At 42.9% G+C, this 20,890-nt stretch overlaps 1 protein-coding gene across 1 annotated transcript in view; it reads right to left on the reverse strand.

The window, feature by feature from the left end:
• LOC137351412 (cathepsin K-like) overlaps positions 1-16,348 on the reverse strand; it is a 30,174-nt gene extending 13,826 nt beyond the window's left edge. The window contains exons 1-3 of the mRNA XM_068015860.1: positions 16,202-16,348; positions 10,899-11,015; positions 9,220-9,378 (exon numbers count right to left, since the gene is read on the reverse strand). Coding sequence (XP_067871961.1) covers positions 9,220-9,378; positions 10,899-11,015; positions 16,202-16,348 — 423 coding nt within the window. The remainder of the gene's footprint in view (positions 1-9,219; positions 9,379-10,898; positions 11,016-16,201) is intronic.
• Between the last annotated feature and the right edge of the window lie 4,542 nt (positions 16,349-20,890).

The following is a 20,890-nucleotide window of genomic DNA, read 5'->3' on the forward strand; positions in this document are numbered from 1 at the left end:
TCATATTCAGCTGGCCTCAGACACCGGAAACATCAGAGGAATGTATGATGGCATGAAGAGAGCTCGTGGGCCAACCATCAAGAAGATCACCCCCCTCAAATCTAAATCGGGGGACATAATCACTGACCAACGCAAACAGATGGACCGCTGGGTTGAGCACTACCTAGAACTGTACTCCAGGGAGAATGCTGTCACTGAGACTGCCCTCAATGCAGCCCAGCCTCTACCAGTCATGGATGAGCTGGACATACAGCCAACCAAATCGGAACTCAGTGATGCCATTGATTCCCTAGCCAGCGGAAAAGCCCCTGGGAAGGACAGCATTACCCCTGAAATAATCAAGAGTGCCAAGCCTGCTATACTCTCAGCACTACATGAACTGCTATGCCTGTGCTGGGACGAGGGAGCAGTACCCCAGGACATGCGCGATGCCAACATCATCACCCTCTATAAAAACAAAGGTGACCGCGGTGACTGCAACAACTACCGTGGAATCTCCCTGCTCAGCATAGTGGGGAAAGTCTTTGCTCGAGTCGCTCTGAACAGGCTCCAGAAGCTGGCCGAGCGCGTCTACCCTGAGGCACAGTGTGGCTTTCGTGCAGAGAGATCGACTATTGACATGCTGTTCTCCCTTCGTCAGATACAGGAGAAATGCCGTGAACAACAGATGCCCCTCTACATTGCTTTCATTGATCTCACCAAAGCCTTTGACCTCGTCAGCAGACGTGGTCTCTTCAGACTACTAGAAAAGATCGGATGTCCACCAAAGCTACTAAGTATCATCACCTCATTCCATGACAATATGAAAGGCACAATTCAACATGGTGGCTCCTCATCAGAGCCCTTTCCTATCCTGAGTGGTGTGAAACAGGGCTGTGTTCTCGCACCCACACTTTTTGGGATTTTCTTCTCCCTGCTGCTTTCACATGCATTCAAATCCTCTGAAGAAGGAATTTTCCTCCACACAAGATCAGGGGGCAGGTTGTTCAACCTTGCCCGTCTAAGAGCGAAGTCCAAAGTACGGAAAGTCCTCATCAGAGAACTCCTCTTTGCTGACGATGCTGCTTTAACATCTCACGCTGAAGAATGCCTGCAGAGTCTCATCGACAGGTTTGCGTCTGCCTGCAATGAATTTGGCCTAACCATCAGCCTCAAGAAAACGAACATCATGGGGCAGGATGTCAGAAATGCTCCATCCATCAATATTGGCGACCACGCTCTGGAAGTGGTTCAAGAGTTCACCTACCTAGGCTCAACTATCACCAGTAACCTGTCTCTAGATGCAGAAATCAACAAGCGCATGGGTAAGGCTTCCACTGCTATGTCCAGACTGGCCAAGAGAGTGTGGGAAAATGGCGCACTGACACGGAACACAAAAGTCCGAGTGTACCAGGCCTGTGTCCTCAGTACCTTGCTCTACGGCAGCGAGGCCTGGACAACGTATGCCAGCCAAGAGCGACGTCTCAATTCATTCCATCTTCGCTGCCTTCGGAGAATACTTGGCATCAGGTGGCAGGACTATATCTCCAACACAGAAGTCCTTGAAGCGGCCAACACCCCCAGCTTATACACACTACTGAGTCAGCGGCGCTTGAGATGGCTTGGCCATGTGAGCCGCATGGAAGATGGCAGGATCCCCAAAGACACATTGTACAGCGAGCTCGCCACTGGTATCAGACCCACCGGCCGTCCATGTCTCCGTTATAAAGACGTCTGCAAACGCGACATGAAATCGTGTGACATTGATCACAAGTCGTGGGAGTCAGTTGCCAGCATTCGCCAGAGCTGGCGGGCAGCCATAAAGACAGGGCTAAATTGTGGCGAGTCGAAGAGACTTAGTAGTTGGCAGGAAAAAAGACAGAGGCGCAAGGGGAGAGCCAACTGTGCAACAGCCCCAACAAACAAATTTCTCTGCAGCACCTGTGGAAGAGCCTGTCACTCCAGAATTGGCCTTTATAGCCACTCCAGGCGCTGCTTCACAAACCACTGACCACCTCCAGGCGCGTATCCATTGTCTCTTGAGATAAGGAGGCCCAAAAGAAAGAAACAAAAGAATCATAATAAGATGTCTCAGGGTACTTTACAGTAGTGTTATCAAACAAGTTTGACACCAAGATAATATTGGGGCAGATGACCAAGCGCTCAGTCAAAGAGGTTGGTTTTAAGGAGCATCTTAAAGGAGGAAAGAGAGGAGGAGAGGTTTAGGGAGAGAATTCCAGAGCTTAGGGCCCAGGCAGCTGAAGGCATGGATGCCAGTGGTGTAGCAATTAAAATTGGGGATGCTCAAGAGGCCAGAATTAGAGGAGCATAGATATCTTGGAGGGTATTAGGGTTGGAGAAGGTTACAGAGATAGGGAGGGGCATAGCCAAGGAGGGACTTGAAAACAAGGATGAGAATTTTAAAATTGTGGTGTTCCTTGGAGACAACCAGGAGCTAATATAGGTCAGTAAACACAGTGGTGATGGGTGAAGAGGACTTGGTGTGACTTAGGACACGGGCAGCAGAGCGTTGGATGACCTCAGGGTTACACAGGGTAGAATGTGTCAGAATAGTCAAGTCTAGAGGTTCACTAGGCTGATTCCTGGGATGATGGAGTTATCTTATGAGGAAATGTTGAGCAGGTTGGGCCTATACTCATTGGAGTTTAGAAGAATGAGAGGTGATCTTATTGAAACATGTAAGATTCTAAGGGGGCTTGACAGGGTAGATGCTGAGAGGATGTTTCCCCTTGTGGGGGAATCTAAAACTAGGGGGCACAGTTTTGGAATAAGGGGTCTCCCATTTAAGATAGAGAAGAGGAGGAAATTCTTCTCTCAGAGGATCGTTAATATTTAGAATTCTCTTTCCCAGAGAGCAGTGGAGACTGGGTCATTGTATATATTCAAGGCTGAGTTAGAAAGATTTTTTGTTCCACAAGGGCGGCATGATCTGATTGAATGGCAGAGAAAGCTCGAGGGGCCGAACAAAGAACAAAGAACAAAGAAAATTACAGCACAGGAACAGGCCCTTCGGCCCTCCAAGCCTGCGCCAATCCAGATCCTCTATCTAAACCTGTCGCCTATTTTCTAAGGGTCTGTATCTCTTTGCTTCCTGCCCATTCATGTATCTGTCTAGATACATCTTAAAAGATGCTATCGTGCCCGCGTCTATCACCTCCGCTGGCAACGCGTTCCAGGCACCCACCACCCTCTGCGTAAAGAATTTTCCACGCATATCCCCCCTAAACTTTTCCCCTCTCACTTTGAACTCGTGACCCCTCGTAATTGAATCCCCCACTCTGGGAAAAAGCTTCTTGCTATCCACCCTGTCTATACCTCTCATGATTTTGTACACCTCAATCAGGTCCCCCCTCAACCTCCGTCTTTCTAATGAAAATAATCCTAATCTACTCAACCTCTCTTCATAGCTAGCGCCCTCCATACCAGGCAACATCCTGGTGAACCTCCTCTGCACCCTCTCCAAAGCATCTACATCCTTTTGGTAATGTGGCGACCAGAACTGCACGCAGTATTCCGAATGGCCTATTCCTTCACATATTTCTTATGTTCTTATTAAAGTCATGGAAGAGGGTTTCAGCAACAGATGCACTGAGCAGGGGTAGAGTTGGGCGATGTTACGGAGGTGGAAAAAGGCAGTCTTAGTGATGGTACGGATATATGGTTGGAAGCTCATCTTGGGATCAAATCTGACACATTGCTAACAGGGTCTGGTTCAGCCTCAGACTGTTGCCAGGGAGAGGGAGGGAGCTAATGTTTAGGGAGAAGAGTTTGTGGCAGAGAATGAATACAATAGCTTTGGTCTAACCCATATATCCAAGGTCCTAATGCCCTCTGTGTATAGAAATTTCTTCCAATCTCTCTCCTGGTGCAGGGTTCAAATCCCACTCCAGCCAATCCTGATGAGACCTCCAATCAGGGACGAGAGCTCTGGCTCTGAATTCTGCGTTGAGATCCAGCAGGATACTCATGTCCAGTGGATGCTCAACCACCACCCCCTACCCCCTGCCCCACCCCAGTCATTGCATAGGTCGTGGGGGCCCATAAAACCCTCCCACTGTGCAGGACACACCTCCCTATTAGCTGGTATAAAGATAGTCATAGCCATGGAAGGAATATTCATATCATGGCCTGTCAGACTGTTAATCAGCCTGTGCATTTTTCCACCGCTACATTCTATTCTCTGAGGGAAGAGTGTGAAGATATGAAAGCAATAATAACTGACTCTCCAACCAAGGTAATCATCAGGTAGCAGGCCTGGGGTTGGGAGTGCAATGTGCACCCTCAAAATTACAATGGGAGGTGCAGTTAGTGCCCAGCTCTTGCAAATCAATCCATACATCACAGATTGTTACAGCACAGAAGGAGGCCATTCAGCCCATTGTATATGTACTGGTTGTCCAAAAGAGCAATTTACTTAGTGCCATTCCCTCACCTTCTTCCCGTAATCCTACACATTCTTCCTTTTCATATAACAGTCTAATACATTTTGACTGCTTCAATTGAACCTACCTACACCACACTCTCAGGCAATGCATCCCAGACCTTTACCACTCACTGTGTGAAAACGTTTTGCCTCATGTCGCTTTTGCTTCTTTGACCAATTACTTTAAATCTGTGCCCTCTCGTTCGCGATCCTTTCACAAGTGGAAACAGTTTCTCTCTATCTACTCTGTCCAGACCCCTCATGATTTTGAATACCCCTATCAAATCACCTCTCAGCCTTCTCTTCTCCAAGGAAAATGGTCCCAACCGCTCCAATCTATTTTCATAACTGAAATTCCTCATCTCTGGAACCATTCTCGTGAATCTTTTCTGTACTCTCTCCAATGTCTTCACATCTTTCTTAAAGTACACCGCCCAGAATTCGACGCAATACTCCAGCTGAGGCTGAAATAGTGTCTTATATGTTCAACATGACCTCCTTGTTCTTGTACTCTATGTCCCTATTAATGAAGCCCAGGATACTGTATGCTTTATTAGCCACTCTTTCAACCTGTCTTGCCACCTTCAATGACATATGCACATATACAGCCAGGTCCCTCTGCTCCTGCACTCCCTTTAGAATTGTACCCTTTATTCTATATTGTCTCTCCTTTTTTTTCCTACCAAAATTAACCACTTCACATTTCTCTGCTTTGACCTTCATCTGCCACCTATCTGCCCATTCCACTAACTTGTCTATGTCCTTTTTCATTTCTACACCATCCTTCTCACAGTTCTTAAAACTTCCAAGTTTCGTAACATCCACAAACTTTGAAATTGTGCCCTGTACACCAAGATGTAGGTCATTGATGTATATCAGGAAAAACAAGGTTCCCAACACTGACCCCTGGGTAATTCCACTACGAACTTTACTCCAGCCCGAAAAACATCCATTAACCACTACTCTTTGTTTCCTGTCACTCAGCCAATTCCATATCCATGTTGCTACCGTCCCTTTTATTCCATGAGCGATATTCCATGTCACGCCACTATTTAAGAAGGGAGGGAGAAAGAAAACAGGGAATTACAGACCTATTCGCCTTATATCAGTCATTGGGAAAATGCTAGAATCTATTCGAAAGGATGTGATAAATGGACACTTGGATAATAATGATCTGATTGGGCATAGTCAACATGGATTTATGAATGGGAACTCTTGTTTGATGAACCTGTTGGAGTTTTTTGAGGATGTTACAGAATTGATAAAGGGGAGTCAGTGGACATGGTATACTTGGATTTTCAGAAGGCTTTGATAAAGTCCCCCACAGGAGGTTGGTTAGCAAAATTAAAGCACATGGGATGGGAGGTAACATACTGGCATGGATTAAGGATTGGTTAATAGGCACAAAGCAAAGAGTAGGAAAAAAGGGGTCATTCTCGCGTTTGCAGGCTGTGACTCATGGGGTACCTCAAGGATCAGTACTTGGGTCCCAGCTGTTCACAATATATATCAATGATTTGGATGTGGGGATGAAATGTCTTTTTTCCAAGTTCACGGATGACACAAAACTAGGTGGGAATGTGTGTTGTGAGGAAGATGCAAAGTGACTTCAAGTGGATTTGGACAGACTTAATGAGTGGGCAAGAACATGGCAGATGGAATATAATGTGGAAAAATTTGAGGTTATCCACCTTGGTAGGAGGAATAGAGGTGCAGAGTATTTCATAAATGGTAAGAGATTCGAAAGTATAGTTGCACAAAGGGACCTGGGTGTCCTTGTCAATAAGTCACTGAAAGCTAACCCGCAGGTGCAGCAGGAAATTAGGACGGCTAATGGTAAGTTAGCCTTTATCACAAGAGGATTTGAGTACAGGAGTAGTGAAGTCTTGCTTCAAATGTATAGAATCTTAGTTAGACCACACTTGGAGTACTGTATGCAGTTTTGGTCCCCTTACCTTAGGAAGGATATTATTGCCATAGAGGGAGTGCAACAAAGATTCACCAGACTTGTTCCCGGGATGACAGGACTGTCCTATAAAGAGAAATTGGGGAAACTGGGCCTGTATTCGCTAGAGTTTTGAAGAATGAGAGGTAATCTCATTGAAACCTACAAAATACTTAAAGTGTTAGACAGAGTAGATGCAGTAAGATGTTTCCCCTGGTTGGGAAGCCTAGAACCAGGGAACACAATTTCAAAATAAGGGGGAAGCCACTTAGGACAGAGGAAAAATGTCTTTACTCAGAAGGTTGTGAATCTTTGGATTCAGAGGGCTGCAGAAGCTCAGTCATTGAGTATGTTTAAAGCAGAGATTGACAGATTTCTAAATACAAATGACATAAAGGGATATGAGGATAGTGTGGGGAAAAAAGCATTGAAGTGGATGATCAGCCATGATCATATTGAATGGCCGGGCAGGCTCAATGGGCTGAATGCCCTACTGCTGCTCCAATGTTCCTATGTTCCTATAACTTTGCTCACAAGTCTGTTGTGTGGCACTGTATCAAATACCTTTTGAAAGTCCATGTACTCCACATCAACAGCATTGCCCTCATCAACCCTTTCTGTTACCTCCTCAAAAAATTCCAGCAAGTTAGTCAAACATGATTTTCCCTTAGGAAATCCATGCTGGCTTTCTTTAATTAACCCACATTTGTCCATGTGACTATTGATTTTCTCCAGAATTATTCTTTCTAAACTGAAGCTAAACTGACAGGCCTGCAGGTGCTGGGCTTATCTCCACACCCTTTCTTGAACAAAGATATAACATTTGCAATTCTCTTGTCCTTTGGCATGACCCTCAAGTCTAAGGAAGACTGAAAAATTATGGCCAGTGCCTCCACAATTTCCACCCTCACTCCCCTCAGTATCCTTGGATGCATCTCATCCGGTCCCGGTCTTTATCCACTTTAAGTACAGACAGCCTATCTAATACATCGTCCTTATCAATTTTAAACCCTTCTAGTGTCTGAAATACCTCCTCTTTCACCATTGCCTGGATTGCATCTTCTTTCTTGGGAAAGACAGATGCAAAGTATTCATTTAATACCTCAATTATGCCCTCTGCCTCCATGCATAAATCCCCTATATGGTCCCTAATGGGCCCAACTCCTCCTTTTACCACACTTTTACTATTTATATGTCTATAGAAAACTTTGGGATTCCCTTTAATGTTAGCTGCCAGTCCCTTTTCATGCTCCCTCTTTTTTGCTTATTTGCTTTTTCAGTTCTCCCTCTGGACCGTCTATATCGGGCACCTTAAGGAATTAAACTTGTCGGACTACGGGGATCGAGCTGGGGAGAAGTAATGACTGGATTGTTTTGCGGAGAGCTGGCATGGACTCAGTGGGCCAAATGGCCTCCTTCTATGCTGTATATGACTCTATGACTGTATTCAGCCTGGTTCTCAATAGTATTTTATATCTGGCATCTGTCATAAGTACTCTTTCTTCTTTATCTTAATCTCTACCTTTTTTGTCATCCAGGGAGCTCTACATAATTCGAACAAAGTACTGGAGGGTGATGGAGTCTGTGGAACCGTGCCCTAGTAAGAGACCCTGCCTTTAAGAGGAAAAAGGCAGCGAACTATGAGGAATAATCCTGTCAAAATAAATGCGCACTGAGGAAATTAATAAAACTCAGTAAACCTCTTGATGGGGAAGTGAGAATAACAGTTGATCGATGCAAGGCAGCTCATGACTGGAACTAATATACTGGATGCTTTGCTCATTCTGAACCATATCATCATAATAAGAAAACGTGTATTTTATATCATATTGAAGCATTTCACAGTATTTTTTAAAGTCATTCATTTCGGATGTGCACATCACTGGCAAGATCAGCATTTGTTGCCCATCCCTAGATTTCCTTGAGAAGGTGGTGGTGAGCTGCCTTCTTGAACCACTGCAGTTCACGTAGTGAAGGTGCTACCACAGTGTTGTTAGGTAGGGACTTCCAGGATTTTGCCCCAATGACCCTGAAGAAACGACTATATATGTACCCAGTGAACATATGAACATACATATAAGAATTAAGAGCAGGAGAAGGCCACTCGGCCCCTCGAGCCTGCTCCGCCATTCAATAAGATCATGGCTGATCTGATTGTAACCTCGACTCCACATTCCTGCCTACCCTCGATAACCTTTGACCCCCTTCCTTATCAAGAATCTATCTACCGCTGCCTTAAAGATATTCAAAGACTCTGCTTCCACCGCCTTTTGAGGAAGAGAATTCCAAAGACTCACGACACTCAGAGAGAAAAAATTTCTCCTCATCTCTGTCTTAAATGGGCGACCCCTTATTTTTAAACAGTAACCCCTAGTTCTATATTGTCCCACAAGGGGAAGCATCCTTTCCACATCCATCCTGTCAAAACCCCTCAGGATCTTATATGTTTCAATCAAGTCACCCTCTTACTCTTCTAAATTCCAGCCGAGCCTGTCCAACCTTTCTTCATAAGACAACCTGCCCATTCCAGGTATTAGTCTAGTAAACCTTCTCTGAACTGCTTCCAATGCATTTACATCCTTCCATTACACTTCAGAAACCATGGGACTGTTACATAAGCAATCAGGGAAACTACTCCACAGGAACAGCATCCCATAGGAACAATAAGATGCTGTGTTGTTCTGGTAGTGTTGGCTAAGGGTGGCATGCTGCCCAGGGCACTGGGAAAGCTCCCTGCTCTTTTAACAATGACTGATTACGGAGCCAAGTCATCACACAATGGCGATGATGAGCACCATGAGCCAACAGCCCTGTACTAAATGTTGAATCGACAGCATAGAAAAATTGGTACCTGGTTCTTTGGTGGGGTAACGTAACCAGCTGCTCGCCAGTCCACATTCTCTGGAAGGCGATGGGTGCGTCGGGCTTTAGCCCCCTCTCGTGTCTGGTTATTTACTAACACTTCCTTCCTCCCATGTGTGTTGAATAATTGAGCAAACTCCTTTGCTGTCTGAAGGAAAGGGAAGAATTAACTTTCTTTTATACAGGGCTTTTCATGACCTCTGGATGTCCAATGAAGTATATACTGTTGTAATGTAGGAAACACAGCAGCAAATTTGCACACAGCAAGCTCCCACAAATAATAATGTGATAAATGACCAGATAATCTGTTTTAGTGATGTTGACTGAAGGATAAGTATTGGCCAGAACACCTCCCCTGCTCTTCTATTCAAATAATGCTGTGTAATCTTATATATCCATCTGAAGGAGAAGCCAGGGCTTCTGTTTAACATGTCCTCCAAAAGCTGGGCACCTCCAACACTGGAGTGCCAACCTAAATCATCTGCTCATGTCTCTGGCATGGAACTTGACCCCACAACTTCCTGACTCAGAGGTGAGAGTGACACATAACAAAAATGTAGATCTGATCCCACATCACCCACTGCAATGGCATCTAGAGCCATGCTGGAATAATGTGTAGAGAAGAATTGTGACTGAAGTGAGTAAGATTGTCAAACTGGAGGCAAGGAGAATTGAAACTTTTGGATAAGAGTGAGTTTTTAGCTTTTGGTTAGTCTGTTTAGATTATCCGATCAAGATCACATTATCTGCAGAAAGATCCATGTATTTTTGAAAAGAAATGCTCTTCTCTCCAACTGCTGTTGGTCTTCTTGGTTCAAAGCTCTGCATATCTCAGGTCTCCCAGCCTGCAGTTATGTCAGGTGACAACCACTTCTTCTGATGGGCCAATAGCCCAGAATGTGGAAATTCAAATCTAACTCTTCAGTTCACTTCAGCTGGTGTATGCAAAACAAAGCATTGACTGTCACAAAAAGTCATGCAGATAATTGCGAGCAGGTAATTGAGCTATTGCTGTATTTAATCTTGCTTCCTTAATGAGGCCCCATTCACTATGGATTATATTGATAGTAGATCCTTAGCGATTATTTTTGAAAATATGTATTCTCAGAATGTAGGCAATGCTGGGAAGGCCACATTTATTGCCCATTGGTAATTGTCCTGAGGGCATTAAGAGCCAACTATGTAATGTGGGACTGAGTAATAAGTCAGCCAGACCAGGTTTGTGTAGTAGATCCCCATCCTTATGTCATTAGTGGAACCAGTTGGGTTTTTACAACACAACCAGCATCTTTCATGGTAAGTTTTTCCCTGGTGTCTGCCCACAAATAACCAAATTTTAGAGAATTCCATTTCCCAACTTGTCATGGTGGGATATGAACTCACAACTGTAGGATTGTTAGATTGTTAGAATCTGGGCCCAAACTAGTCAAAAGCATGAGGTGATAGCCAAAGTTCTAATTTTTGCATACCGTACACCATCAACATTCTGTCAGCAATCTGTCGAGATTGTAATTATGCTGAAGTTTTTACTTTTCATTTTTGCCAGTACCATTTATTGCAAAGACTCAAACCTCAGGAGTTGACGGCACTCGAGTAAACATACTTTGAAAGCATTCAAGCCAAACTGCTGAGGAACCATAACCAATGGGCTAACAGGATCTCACTTACCAAGTCGCCAAAACTATTCATGACCATTATATACGTAGAATTTCCCTGCTTGTCATTGTGGTCCTTAATTTTCTTCAGATTGTTTTGCCATATTCCTTTCCTGAGAGACTCTATTTTCTGAACACAGAACAATGATAAGTTACTGTAAGGTGTTGTCAACATGAATGAGAGATGCAATGAAATAAAGGAAGCCTTGAATTTCCATCGCGCTTCTGAAGACCTCAGGACGTTCCAGAGTGTTTTACAGCCAATGAATTACTTTTGAAGTGTAGTCACTATTGTAGTGTAGGAAACACAGCACCCAATTTGTGCACAACAAGCTCCCACAAACTGAATTAAACTAACTGACTAAATAATCTGTTTTAATGATGTTGGTTGAGGAATACATACTGGCCAGGACACCAGGGAGAACTTTCCTACTTCTTTTCGAAACAGTGCCACCAGATCTTTTACACACACCTGAGCAGGCAAATTGGGCTTTGATTTAACATTTTATCAAAAAGATAGTGCCTCTGAAAGTGTAACACTCCTTCAGTACTGTGGTGGGGAATGTCATCCTGGATTACATGTTCTAATCCTGGAGTGGGATTTAAACTTACCTTCTGACTCAGAGGTGAAAGAGCTAGAACTGAGCTGCCTGACACACAAGTCTCACACACAGAGCAACAACCTAGAAATGAAAGAAGGGCAGACTTTGTAAAAATAAGTCTCCATGGTTGTGGGCCTTGGCGAATCCAACAAGTTTACTTTGGTATTGCTATTGGCTAAGTCAGATCAGAAGCCGTCAGCACTTGCACTGGGCTCCTGGGATGTCAAATGTAACTTGTATGTCCTTTTGATGTTGCTATTCATTAGTATCAAGTTGGGGAACCTTGTTGTAAAATATGTTGAAAATGCTACTATTCAGCTAAACCTAGCTGTCATGGGGTTAAATTTACAGTACAGCTGGGCTGGGAGATATTGATTAGAATTAGATGGAGTGTCTGCACCAATATGTGACAGGCAACAAAAGATCATTTGACATTCTAGTGATCATTCACACTTATTGCTCCTGCCAGAATTCTATTCATTTGGACTCAGTTGTCTCGTTAAACTCATGGATTCCGCTCTAAGGTGACGAAGTTAAACAGTTTGACTGAAAGTTGATACTGAAGACATTGAGAAAACAGTGGGGAGAGGGGGTTGTGCGTAGGGTAAAGGCCAAAATTCAAGGATTCTATTTCTTACAGTCAGTAATTAATTCTGAAACTATGAGTCCTACATCCATCAATGTGCACTAGCACAGCTAGTTCAATCCCTCTGTACAAGAGGGAAGTGAAACTGAGTGGGATAAATGAATTTTGATGATGAACGGTAATATATATGTCAAAGTGCTGTGAAATAAAACAGCTGACACATGAGATTACTATTATCATCTTGCTGTTGTACTGTGTATAATAAAGCTGTCCTTCTTTGAGATTTTAGATTATACCACCATTATGGGATCTTGGTGTAAAATATATTGAAAATGCCACTATTAAGTTAATCTTAGCTGTCAAACTCAAAGATCAGCAGGACTGAGAGACTCGAATTGAGATTCAGATGGGAGGTCTGAACCAACATGCTGCAGACATTAAAAGATAGTTTGATATTCTAGTGATTGTCCATGTTTATTGCTGCTGCAACAACTCTAGTCAGTTGAACTCAGCAGGGGTCATTGCCAAGTTAGGCTGGAGGATTTTCTTTTCTATGCTTCATTTCCTGCCCTGCTTAAGTCAATGTTGTACCTGCTGCTGTGTTATTCAAAAATAAAAAAGTAAAAATAATTTATTTATTTAGAGATACAGCAGTGAAATAGGCCCTTCGGCCCACCAAGTCTGTGCCGACCAACAACCATCCATTTATACTAATCCTACAATAATCCCATATTCCCTACCACATCCCCACCATTCTCCTACCACCTACCTACACTAGGGGCAATTTACAATGGCCAATTTACCTATCAACATGCAAGTCTTTGGCTGTGGGAGGAAACCGGAGCACCCGGCAGAAACCCACGCGGTCACAGGGAGAACTTGCAAACTCCGCACAGGAGTACCCAGAACAGAACCTGGGTCACTGGAGCAGTGAGGCTGTGGTGCTACCACTGCGCCACTCTTGATAGAGTCTTTAAGGTCATCCCAAGAATCTCACAGCCAATGAATTACTTTTTGAAGTGTTGTCACTGTTTTAATATAGGCAAACACAACAGCCAATCTGTGCACAGCAATGTCCCACAAGAGATAAATGATGGTGTTTTGGTTGGGGAATAATTGTTGGCTAGGGAACAGGGTAAACTCCCCTTGGGCCATTTACGCCCAATGAAATAAACAGACAGGGCCTTGGCTTAACTGCTCATTCAGAAGACTGGCCCCTAGGCTTTCAATAAGGATTTGTTCTGGCTTCCCATCGTAACTTCAGTGGATGATCAGCTGAACCCCCGAAAGTAAATGTTTTGTAGTTTCAGTAAAGAGGGTACAGAGGAGATTTACAAGGATGTTGCCAGGAATGGAGGATTTTAGCTTTGCTATGAAAGTGCTTCCATTTTTGTCAACATTTTTGAGGACTCATATTTAAATTGTAGAAATGGATCCATTTTGGAAGACTGAAGGTTTCATAGATACTGGACTTTGTTTTTTTGTTGAAAGTTCACTGAAAGGACACTGAGAGGTCTTGTTTGAAAACATTACTGAATACCACATACCTTAAGCTCAATAAACAACAGAAACCTTGGTGACTTGGGGGAGATGTTTACAGAGAAGTGACATGTCAAGATTTATGAGGGTCAGGAGGTGGTTTTGCTTCTGAGATTTGTTTTTGGTTCAGTTGGGGTGTGGACAGTTTTGAAAGGCAGTTGGTTTTGTAGCCTGCTGAAAAGAAACCCCCAGCTCATCTTTTCTACACCTCTCGAAGAGACGCTGAGAAATCCAGAATGTCAACTCCTCTTTCTCTACCTCTTTGAAAATACTCTGAGAATCCAGACTGTGATAACTGAAACCCCTGATTCCACATTTCTCCTGAAAATCCTACCAGACTATTTCTCAGCATCTCCAGAACGAACTGCTTCTGAAAAGATCCCAGTGACCCATCTCCGTATACCCAGATGCCAGACCAAAACTGACACCCTTCCATGTCTTCTGTTTGTTTCTTCAAGAATTAGCAAGTATGTGGCCTAGGAATTCCTTTTTTTGTCTTTTTTGTAAAAGAGCTCTGCAGAGAAAATTTATTTATTTTTCTTTAACCAGTGTGTATGCAAGTATGTGTGTGTGGGGTATTTAAAAAGGGAACTTTCATATTTTAATATGTGTGCTAATGCTTTGCTCCTTTTCTGGATAAGTCTTGTTTTTATAATAAACTGATAATTTTGTTGTTTATTAAAGAAACCTGTTTGGTGTATTTTATTCTGGGATAAAGAGTAGAATATATGATTGACCGTATCGGTAACTGCGTAAACATTTAAATATACGTTGTGACCTGTGGAGAAGTGTAACTAGAAAAGATAGTGCACTCCTCCTGCCGTAGTCATAACACTATGGTGAAAGGGGTTGGGATGTTTTCTTTGGAACAGAGGAGGCTGAGGGCAGATTTAATTGAGGTATATAAAATTATGAGAGTCCAAGGTAGAGTGGATAGGAAGGACCTATTTCCATTAGCAGAGACGTCAATAACCAGGGGGCACAGATTTACCATTATTGGTAGAAGGAGTAGAGGGGAGTTGGGGAGAATTATTTTTCACCCAGAGGATGTTCGGGGTCCAGAAGTCACTGCATAAAAGTGGGATAGAGGCAGAAACACTCACCATATTTTAAAAAAATACTTAGATATGCACTTGAGGTGCCGTAATCTATAGGCTATGGACCAAGAGCTGGAAGGTGGTATTAGACTGGATAGCTCTTTATCAGCTGGAACAGACATGATGTGCAATCAATCCTCTCTGTTTCTATGTCCTCAACTGGGGTACTCTTATGAATAAGATTAAAACTGCTACCACTGAGCCAACCTGATACTTAAAAAGGTAAAAAAAAAATACATCCAACAAAGAAGAAAGACTGGATGATGTGGTGAGTCCGCATGATGTTCATTCATCTTTTGGTCCTGTGTGTGAATACAGCTACACTGATGGGCTGCAAGACTCCTAAGTCATGTAATGTTAATATCCAGTGTGAAACCAGTTTGAACAGTCTCAGCCCAAACCCTGGAGGCCAATTGGGCATTACAGTCTGTCTTCCTTTAGGGCAAATTTGCCAAGAAATTTGAAGGAAAATGTTAAGAAATTAATACAAACTCCATCCAAATGATGCAGTGAGAACTTATAATTTCAATGGGAATGAAAGCACCCTGACGTCAAAATCGTGTTTCACAAATTCCTCCCTAGATCTGAGACCTTTTTTAGCCCTGCTCATGGAGTCTACTTTTCCCATTTTAAACTTGTTCATTTGCCTCTAACCCAATCTATGGTCGGTGACAGAGCGGTCAATCACCCTGTTCCTAGGCTCTGGAAACCATTCCTTAGACTCCTCTGCCTTGTTATATCTCTCCACCTTCAAAATTCCCTAACATACCTTGCAACCTGCACTTTTGGCCACCTCCCGAAACCTTCTTCCTACTCCTGATCTGGTCTGACTCCCACTTTAGGGTGTTTTGGTACATTTTAGGTGTGACATAAATAAGTGGTTGCTATGTGAGTACGGTACTGTAATTGATACGGTCATTTGAGTGTCAGCTGTGGCTCAGTGGCAGCACTGAGTCAGGTAGATGTGGGTTCAAGTCCCAGTCCAAAGAATTGAACACAAAATCAAGGCTTCTGCTCACAGTGCAGTACTGAGGGAGTGCTGCACTGTTGCAGTTGCTGTCTTTGGGATGAGATGTTAAACTAAAACCCTGTCTGCCCTCTCAGGTGGATACTAAGGATCCCATGGCATGATTTAAATAAAGACAAGGGAGTTCTCTCTGGTGTCCTGAGCAATGTTTATCCCAGAACCAATGTCATTATGATAAATTATCACATTGCTGTTTGTGGGACCTGTGCAGAAATTGTCTGCTGTACTTTTTACATTACAGCAATGATAGACATTAAAAGTACATAACTGGCTGGAAAGCGCTTGGGTCGTCATGAGGATGTGAAAAGTGTTATAGAAATGCAAGTTGTTGCTATGTAAATATGGCAATTGGTAAACCTTATAACAACCATAACCTCTAAATCTAGGAAATAGGAAGGTTAGGCAGAAGGAATATAACCTGGTTTGATTTTCTTCACTTCTGGGATTTCTTTTCCCATTTCTTACCTTACTGTTGTATTTCTTCCCATGGATGGTCTTCCATGTTTCCCAGTCCTCATTTGAGCTTGGGGTGGTTGAGGAGGCACAGATTGTGATCAGAACACAGGCCATGAGCAGGAAAAGCTCCATCATGAAGTATCTAGACAGTGACATGACACAAAGGATGCTCTTGTGGAACGCTCTAAAATGAGAAGGTAAAGTAGACATGGAGGCATCTTCCAAGTCAATAACTTTCCTTTCCTTTTTGAAGCTCTAATTTTCCCCCTAATTTCCTTACCTGTTCCTCTTTTCCTCTTCCAAAGCTACTGATCAAACTGCAGAATGGTTCCAAGGGAGTGGTAGTTCTTCAAACCTTTGCCGAACAGTTATCCTGGATACTCAATGTTGTCAACCCTACAACAATATAAGAAGGCTTGAAATGAGAACAGACCATTGGGCCACTTGGGCCCCTTCCTTCTACAGGCGATGCAGGATATCCTCAGTCATGCAGACTTTCCACAAATAAAAAGATGGTGGTAATCTATCTGGGATCGGGAACACCATGAACTTAGTGTTTAATGACCTCTTGCTTGGTTGATGTTCTGGAATTTTCTGGAGTCAGCCCTAATTAATTATTCGGGGTATGCTCTGGGCCCAAATTGGGGCTGGAACTGGGAGCTCAACAAAAAGTTGGGGAGAACAATGGGGCTGCAATTAGATGCCAGCATGCCTAAAATATAGAGAGGCAGCCGCAATGGTGGAAAAGGCTGTCTCAGCTTTTACAGAAACTGTCAAAAAGGTTGTAAAGGGGAAAAAAGTGGATTACAGAAATAATATGGTGCTGGAAAGGGCAAGTGATAGTGCATTGAAGCCCCAAAACTGCCTGGTGACATGCAGTTGCCCCAGCATGAAGAGGGGCATTAGGAGGATTCTCTAGTTTGGCACTCCAGGCGTTCTCCCTCCAACACCAGGAGTTGCAGCATGCTGGAGATATTACCTGGGTAATGCCGTGTGCACTATGAGCACAATCTCAGAATGATACAGAGGAAGGTGGCACACTTTAAGGAAATTGCTAAGATGACTTGACAGAACTATTTACTGGGAAAATAAGCCAAGTATGCAAAGCTCAAAGTGTTGCCTGCCAAACTGCTGCAAATTTACTGATGGCTGTGCCAAACCTTCAGATAATTTACAGTTCTTTGCAGCAAGGCATACATTCAAGATGTAACTTACAATTGAAACCTCTAGCACATTCAAACATCTTTCAAGGGTCTTCACACATATGATTATTGTAATGCTACCTAACAGCGTAATGCTTGATCATTTACTGAGAGCCAAGGTGGGCTGCAGATGAGTATATTTATGATTGTGTGTGCACTCCTTCAACTTAGAAAATCTGAAGGCTAATTCTTTGGAACATAGGAACAGGAGGAGGCCATGTAGCTCCTCAAGCATGTTCCACCATTCAATGAGATCATGGCTGCCCTATGAGTTAACTCTACATACCTATCTTTGCCTCATATGTTTGGTTAACAAAAATCTATCACTATCAGATTTAAAATTTACAATTGATCTAGCATTAACTTCCATTTGTGAAAGAGAGTTCTAGATTATACCATGCTTTGTGTGTAGAAGAGTTCACTCATTTGTCTCCTGAAAGGGCTGGATCTAATTTTTAGACTATTCCCCCAGTCCTGGACTCCTCAACCAGCGGAAATAGTTTCTTTCTGTCTACCCTATCTGTTGCTTGAAAACTCTAATCAAATCACTCCTTAACCTTCTAAATTCCAGGAATACAACTCGACTTTGTGTAATCCCTTTTCACTATTGAACCCTTTGATTCCAGGTACCATTCTGGTAAACCTACACTGCAATTTCTCCAAGGCCAATATATTCTTTCTAAGGTGTGGTGCCCAGAACTGCTCACAGTAATTCAGATGTGGTATAACCAGGGCTTTGTACAGCTGAAGTATAACTATCCTTGTATGACAAGATGGCACAGAATACAAGGGGGCAGACTTGGATTGGAAGGGGCTTAGATAGTACATGCATTGCATTTCTTAGAGGAGGTCAGAAGGACATCCTTGCCAATGAGAGCAGGACATCTTGAAGCATCAGATTACTTGCAGCTCCTGGTGTTATGCAGACAAACATGGTGGCCAATACACATAAAGCAAGGTTTCTTTGGCAGCGATGAATAAAGAACCAACTGTAGTTTGGTGCGATTTGTAGAAGGAAGAAGTTTGGCATGACACCTTTTAAAAGATCCACCAGATCTTTAATGTGCACCTGAACAGGCAGACTTAAACTTGGTTTAACATCTCATTCAAGAGATGGCACCTGGAATACCAGCCTGGATTATATACTTAAATCTATATTGGGACTGTGAGTATTTTACCTCATAGATAAGGGTGCTAACAGCTGCCAAGCCTTAAGTTTTTTTTAGAGCTGAGTGTGAATACTTTGGGGGTCATTGTACAGTATATAATTGGAATATTTTCTTGGGGTTCTATTAAAAATGTTAATGACTCTGTCAACACTTTAAGCAAAAACCCAGGACTATATTTTGGGCTTTTAATAAAGGGGACTAAAATTCTAATATTCTTAAAGCTTTATTCGACAAACCTGTAATCTTTCAGACAAAGTGGGTGAAATAAAGTCAACAAAAGGGGAAGGGTTGAGATTTGGTGAAAGACTGTAGCAACTTTACCTGTGACTGTCATTGTAGAGCAGCCCAAGCAAAGGAAAACCTGTTTAGCTTTAAACAATTTGCATCATGTGGAACTGGACAGGGTGCAAACAAATTCCCTGTCACCTTGCCAGGCATGAGTGGTTGTAAGAGTTGAGGCACCTTGCAGGAGACATGTCAGGCTGCAGAATTCATTTTCAGAGTCGGTTTTTGGAACAGAAGCTACTTCAAAATCAGGGTTTGATTAGATAGTTGGATTCAGACATCTGGGAATAGGGCAGGTAAATGTGTATGTTTTCTCGAGTGGTCCTCTAGCACTGATATGGACTAGTTGGGCTGAATGGCCTGTTTCAATGCATGGATTTCTTTTAAGAGGATCAGTGAATGTGTCTGGTGTTTTGGTCAACATTCATCCCTCAACAAACACACCAAAAACAGCTCAGTTGTTTATGGGATCTCACTGTGCTTAAAAATGGCTGCTGTCTTTGCCCAAATATTGGGCGTGACTGCATTTCAACATGACTCATTGTTCATGAGGTGGCTTGACACATTTGTGTCAAGGTGCTTCATAGATGCAAGAAACTTTGCTGAAATCTCTTGAAACAATCCCCTGGATATGAGCAGGCCGAACATCAGAATCTTTATTTGATGTGATAGTCTGATATTATGTTGCCTACTCCAGTGTTGCCCAATAAAACTTGTTGACTAGCCACTGGTGTGGCTGTGGCAATACTGTTTTAGCCACACACACTAATTTTTGTCAAAAATTCCTCACTCACGATACCAGTAAATGTAATTCTCACTGCTGTATACTAATAAAAAGGTTTGCTGAAACCATAGCACTTTGTTGCTTTGGTAGCTAAAAGTCTCTTACCAATGTTAGATCGAAGGCAGAAAATGTTTAAATTTCTCACTCCCTTGATGCAATGCCCTGAAGCCAAATGGGTATTGATCCTAGTATGATTTGGTGCGAGGTGATGTCTATTCGCAGCCTGTAATGCAGCATTAACACTTGTTCTCGTTAGGTGAAGGTACTGCTTGGCCTATCAGACATGTATCTGACAGGATTCTCAGGGTAAGCCTAGGAGCTCCCACCACAACATTCCCCTGGGCTGTGCTTCCTTACCCTGCTGCTAATGCTGGAACCGACTAGAGGCTTTTGGGGAAAAGGCAGGAAAGTGGAGTTTATGCCAAGATCAGATCAGCCATGATCTTATTGAATGGCGGAGCAGGCTCGAGGGGGTGTATGGCCAACCCCTGCTCCTATTTCTTATGTTATTATGTTCTCCCTATTTTCCAAATGCTATTTCCTTAAACTGTCAGTAGTTAGCAAACTTCTATTGTGAAAGATCATGGTGTTTAGTTGATAGAAGGAGACCTATAAATCTCCATCCATTGACTCCTTTGATATATTAGTACCTCCAGTTGCCTTCTCCTTCTCTGACCAGTTATCCAAAGTAAAGTAATTGCAACCACATACAACGTTCACGCCTTTCATAAGCAGCTGCTTATCTTGGGTAAAAAGCGTTAAACACTTCTATTGCCAATTGATAATTACAAGGTGGCACCTATAATGTTCGAACTGTGCTAGCTATTTTGGGCAACTCAATAGCAGTCTTCAATAAATTATCACCTGGCTAACTGCTGAATTTGTGACCTGGACCTTTTGTCTAGGCAACTGGATTCATCTAATACTCAAGGTGAAGCGCAAAGGGGGAGAGAGGAAGAGAGAACTCCACAATTGAAACTGCCCATGGGGTGCAGATTGGACAAGGCCACATAGCTGACCATAGATGGAGCAAAGGCAAACAATATGTTAATGGTGTGTTGAAAGACAAAGTATTAGTACAGATTAGGTGTTAACGGACTGAATATTGAACAGCAGCAAGTGCAAACCTGAAAAAAAAAGTGGGTAAGCAAACTGAACAAACTAAGATGAAATGAAATAAATGCAAAAAAAAGATTGTAAAAAATGTAAAAAAGGAAAAAAGAAAAAACAACTAAAAATGAAAGTAAAATGGGGGGCT

The sequence above is a fragment of the Heterodontus francisci genome, chromosome 36 (genome assembly GCF_036365525.1).
Source record: "Heterodontus francisci isolate sHetFra1 chromosome 36, sHetFra1.hap1, whole genome shotgun sequence".
NCBI lineage: Eukaryota > Metazoa > Chordata > Chondrichthyes > Heterodontiformes > Heterodontidae > Heterodontus > Heterodontus francisci.